This window comes from Otolemur garnettii, unplaced genomic scaffold (assembly GCF_000181295.1).
Source record: "Otolemur garnettii isolate 467f Iridium unplaced genomic scaffold, OtoGar3 scaffold00209, whole genome shotgun sequence".
NCBI classification, from domain to species: Eukaryota; Metazoa; Chordata; class Mammalia; order Primates; family Galagidae; genus Otolemur; species Otolemur garnettii.
Genome location: NW_003852604.1, coordinates 538,314 through 543,289, shown reverse-complemented (window position 1 = coordinate 543,289; position 4,976 = coordinate 538,314). Strand labels below are relative to the sequence as shown.

The following is a 4,976-nucleotide window of genomic DNA, read 5'->3' as shown; positions in this document are numbered from 1 at the left end:
GGGTAGAGTGCTGTGGCATCACAGCTCACAGCAACCTCCAACTCCTGGGCTCAAGCAATTCTCCTGCCTCCACCTTCCAAGTCGCTGGGACCACAGGCGCCCATCACAGCACCTGGCTATATTTTGGTTGCAGCCGTCATTGTTGTTTGGCGGCCCGAGCTGGATTCACCAGCTCGGGTGTATATGGCTGGCGCCTTAGCTGCTTGAGCCACAGGTGCCGAGCCTAAACATGTATTTTCACGCAAGCATTTCCACAAACAATAACATCTTTTGTATTCTCAAAACAATCCATGCCCCTCTTGGGTTAGGACCTTTTTAGGGCCCTCCTGCTAACCTAAGGACTTTGGTCTTGATCTGGAAGTTCTAGGAGCCAGTATTGCATTTTATTTTATTTTTTACTTTATTTATTTTTTTTTTGAAGCAGAGTTTCACTTTGTTGCCCTTGGTAGAGTGCCGTGGCATCACAGTGCATAGCAACCTCGAACTCTTGGGCTTCAGCGATCCTCTTACCTCAGTTTTTCTGTTTCTTTCTTTCTTTTTTTTTTTTTTTCAGAGACAGAGTCTTATTTTATTGTCCTTGGTAGAGTGCAGTGGCATCACAGCTCACAGCAACCTCCAGCTCTTGGGCTTGGGTGATTCTCTTGCTTCAGCTTCCCAAGTAGCTGGGACTACAGGTGCACACCACACGCTTGGCTATTTTTTTGCAGTTTGGCTGGGGCTGGGTTCAAACCTGCCACACTCAGTATATGGGGCTGGCACCCTACTCACTGAACCACAGGCACCACCCTCAGTTTTTCATTTTTAGTAGAGACGAGGTCTCACTCTTGCTCAGGGCTGCTCTCGAACTCCTAAGCCTAATCAATCCAGCTGCCTCAGCCTCCCAGAGTGCTAGGATTACAGGCGTGAGCCACTGTGCCTGGCCCAGTATTGCATTTTAAGAAGTGAAATCATTAGAGCCTGACATGTGCTTTTGCCAGCGAGAACTCTTTGTGGCTTTCCCAGTGCTAAGCTTCTGCACTCGCTGTTACCCCAGCCTTGACCAACCTGTCTTTGTGTCCTGTGTCCAACCACCATGTTCCAGCTGCAAGCCTACAGTTTTGTCCCTCTGTGAAAAACTGTGAGGTTTAGGGCAGTGCCTGTCGCTCAAAGGAATAGGGTGCTGGCCCCATATGCCAGAAGTGGCAGGTTCAAACCCAGCCCCAGCCAAAACCTGCAAAACAAGCAAATAAAAAACTACCCCCCCCAAAACCTGTGAGGTTTTTTTTTTTTTTTTTGGAGACAGAGCCTCAAGCTATCCCCCTGGGTAGAGTGCCATGGCATCATGCTCACAGCAACCTCCAACTCCTGGGCTCAAGGGAGTCTCCTGCCTCAGCCTCCCAAGTAAGCTGGGACTACAGGTGCCGGCCACAACGCCTGGCCATTTTTTGGTTGCAGCCATCATTGTTGTTTGGCGGCCGGGCTGGGGATTCCAACCCGCCACCTTAGGTGTATGTGGCTGGCACCTTAGCCGCTTGAGCCACAGGCACTGAGCCAAAACCTGTGAGGTTTAAATGAGACCATGATGTCTTGAGGATTTAATAACAGTATTTGGGGGGGAGGGGAGGCAAGTGCCCAGCATATAGTAACATTCACTCAGTGAATGTTAGTTGTGTCTTGGGTTGGTGGCTCAGCTGTCCAGGGATGGAGCTTTCTATGCAGGTGCTTATGTTGCCAAAGAGCTTTGTGAGTTTCTCAACACACTGTATTAAATTCAGGTGTAATGAGATCACACCTGGAGAGCAGTCCAAGTAGGGACACCTTTCTGTTTTCCAGATGAGGAAACTAAGGCTCAGAAAGGCTGAGAGATTTACCTGTAATCAGCACATTAGTGTCCGGAAGGATCTGATCACCACATCCTCTGAAATAGTGACAGCAGCAATAGTTAACATTTATGATGTTTACTATGCCAAATGCAGTTTACCTGCATCATAATCAGTAATTTCTCTGGGGCAGGTTGTCGGTTCCATGTTATCCCTATTTAAAGGGAGAGAAAACTGAGGTTCAGAGAGGTTAAGGAAATTACCCGAGGTAACCCAGGCTAGTATGTTTCAAAGTCGAGACTCAGACCTTAATCTGACTAACTACAAAGAAATCCGTTGTCATTCTCCTCTCTGAAAACACTACTCCCAACTGTTCAGTTCAAAACCCCACCCCAGGCTGCCTTGCATCGAAGTCCGTGTCCTCTAGCCAAGTCGTTCTTGTTTTGATCAAGGATACAGAGGGCGCTGCCTGACGTTACAGGGGGCCGAGGGTAAAGGTGGGGGTCCAGTGTGGAAATTTAGGTGCTGGGGCGTGTACCAGACGGAAAGTGTAAGGGTACTAGCAGGCGAGTCACGTGCGTGTGAAACTCGACCTAAGGGGAGGAGAGGGGGAGGGGAAGGGGAGGGAACCCCCGCCCCCACCTCGGGGCTCTGGTAAATACAACCATCAACATCAGAGCTCCACTTAGTCCGTGTCCCAATTCGTGGGTCTGTGGCGTTCGGCAGATTCCTAATTCCCCGACTTTTTCTGAGGCGGCAGAGGTGAGAACCGGCTGTCTGTCGGGCTGAAGCTCCGAGGCGGCCGGGACCCGGCATGCAGAAAAGATCCCAGCGCTGGTGAGGCTGGGCGCTGGGCCCACCGGACCCCGGACGCGGAGAGAGTGGACGCGCCGCAAAGACGCAGCGCCCCGCGAGGCGTCCGAAGCTGCAGGAGGCTCGTTTGCCAGGAATCGGAGGTGAGCGGCGGGTATGGGGTCCCCGGCTGCGCGTCGGCGGAAAGCCACCCTCCCGCCGCAGCTCCCAGGCTCCCCTACTAAAGTCCGTTAGTTACCTGAGCTGGTGAACCCCGCGGCAGATTTGTCCAGTCCCTCGGAGCACTTCCTCCCCTCTTTTTTACTCCAGTCCCTCGACTCTTCTCTTTCCCTCAGGGTCCCCTCTAGTTGCACTTCCTCTGCTTAGACTTAGAGCAACCCTCTTGTAGCAGAGCTCGACGAACCCCGGAGCCCGAAATCAAAGCCCCATTTCACAGATGAGGGTACTGAGGCCCCGGTGGGAGAGGCGACTCGCGCTTTCCTCCCCTCGCTTTGGGTCTTTCTTCCTGTCCTTTCTTGTTCTGCTCTCTGCTTTCCCCGATCTCACTCCGCTGTTGCTCCCCGCCCCTTCGCCGCCCGCGTTCCCTCTCCTCCCGCGGTGGCGGTAGCGGCCGCGGCGGGGGTAGCTCGGGCAGCTTCCCTCCCTCTGGTAAACACACCCGCCCGCCAGCCCATCCGCCGCCGCTGCCCTTATAAAGTCAGCAGCTGCCGGACTTCCTGCTGAAGTCCGAGCCCCCTCCCAGGGCTAAGAGGGGGCGACCGGGGTCCGCGGCGCGCAGCGCGGTGCCCCGTGCCGGGCTGAGTGAGTGAAAGGCGCGCGGGCAAAGGGGGCGCGGGACGGCGCGCCCTGGGTCTCCCTCCACGTGGCAGCTGTGGGCTTGGCCCACGAGAATATCTGCTCTTGGATCTCCCAGTGTGGAAAGGGGGAGGGCTTGCTCTCGCTCAGCCCCAGAGGGGAGGAGTGGTCTTAGATGGGGCAACAGGAAGGGGGGGTATTCGGCAGCCTTAGACTTCCCCTTCCTCCTCCCGCCGGGGTCTGGGGGTCCTTTCTGGCGCTAGAGGCCGGACATAGGCCAGCAGTGCTTCAGAGCGCGCTCTGCCCCTAGCTGACCTCTGGGGACTTGGGGAAGTGCATTTTTGGCCCCCTGCAGCCGAGCTCCGCGCGCCCTGGCCTGGGTGGGAGAGCCCGGCTGCGCGCCAGGAAGCTGCAGCGCGCAGACAGGACCTTCCTTGTCTCGGATAGTGGCTCAGCGGGGGCCCATCGCCTGGTGCGCCCCTAGCACTGCTGGTGCGCGTGGAGCTAGCTCGGTGGCACCGACTGGAAAGCCCAGGGCTGTATGGGGCCTCCATGAAGGCCCCTTCGCAGGTTGGCCTGAAGGGTTTCAGGAGCCACTATAATGCAGGATACTTCCCAGAGGCCCCTGGGGGGCCCTTGGATCAGCGCTCTGTTTCTGTTCAGGCTCGCGGCCAGCATGGCCCCCACGCTGCAGCAGGCGTACCGAAGGCGCTGGTGGATGGCCTGCACGGCGGTACTGGAGAACCTCTTCTTCTCCGCTGTGCTGCTAGGCTGGGGCTCCCTACTGATTATGCTCAAGGACGAGGGCTTCTATTCCAGCAAGTGCCCAGGTACACCTGAGAACCGGCCAAGTGGGTTGGGGGAGGGCCGGCAGAGGGAGTTGGTGGAAACCAAAGGACAGGTGGCTTGGTGGACAGAAAGCAGGGATTTCCGGGCTGGGAGCTGGACAGCCTCACTTGTTAACCTCTTCACACTTCCTGGGGAAAATGGGTGGCCTTCTACCCACTCTCCCTCTTTTATCTGATTCAGTAGTCATTGAATGCCAGGTATCCTGCTGCATGTCCGGGTCTTGGGACTAATGGCAGAGTCCTAAGCGTCTTGACAGCCTCAGGTATCAGGTTCTGTGAGGGAGAAGTGTTGCACCTAGCTGGTGAGAGGTTTCTTAAGAGGGCCATTGTAAGGCTAAATAAGACAAAGGAGCACTGCCCAAAGTGGGGTTCAAATGTAAAGGGCCAGCATTCTTCCCTTTTCAGGAAATACGGTTAAACAAAATGTGGATGATCCATGCAATGGAATATTATTCGCCAATAAAAAGAAACTCATTTCAATTCAAGTTGGGGGGAAGGATAATAAGAGGGGGTGTGGTTTGGCTTCCACCAACCCCTATGCCAGCCCTTGGAGCCTCCTCCAGGCTTTCAAATCACCTATTGCAGCAAAGTTGCCTTCATCCAGGATGGGCTGTGTGTGGTAGTGGGGGGTGTCTCCGCTCTTTGTTTCAACCACTTGGCCTCTTGTGAGTGGTCCGGAACAGGCAGGTAGTGGGAATTCTTTTTTTTTTTTTTTTTTTTT

At 54.9% G+C, this 4,976-nt stretch overlaps 2 protein-coding genes across 5 annotated transcripts in view; one reads left to right on the top strand and one right to left on the bottom strand.

Moving 5' to 3' along the window:
* SMTNL1 (smoothelin like 1) overlaps positions 1–2,362 on the bottom strand; it is a 39,455-nt gene extending 37,093 nt beyond the window's left edge. Inside the window, exons 1-2 of the mRNA XM_003801341.3 lie at positions 2,257–2,362; positions 1,961–2,033 (exon numbers count right to left, since the gene is read on the bottom strand). Of these exons, the coding sequence (XP_003801389.2) occupies positions 1,961–2,006 (46 nt within the window). The 5' untranslated portion in view covers positions 2,007–2,033; positions 2,257–2,362. The remainder of the gene's footprint in view (positions 1–1,960; positions 2,034–2,256) is intronic.
* The window catches only part of SLC43A1 (solute carrier family 43 member 1), a 32,471-nt gene continuing 29,521 nt past the window's right edge, over positions 2,027–4,976 (top strand). For 2 of the 4 annotated variants that reach the window (XM_003801337.3, XM_012812451.2), the window contains exons 1-2: positions 3,314–3,413; positions 4,071–4,237. In XM_003801337.3, the coding sequence (XP_003801385.1) occupies positions 4,084–4,237 (154 nt within the window). In that variant the 5' untranslated portion in view covers positions 3,314–3,413; positions 4,071–4,083. Of the gene's footprint in view, positions 2,756–3,313; positions 3,414–4,058; positions 4,238–4,976 lie in introns of those variants that run through there. The other 2 variants (XM_012812453.2, XM_003801338.3) reach the window with 2 other exon arrangements.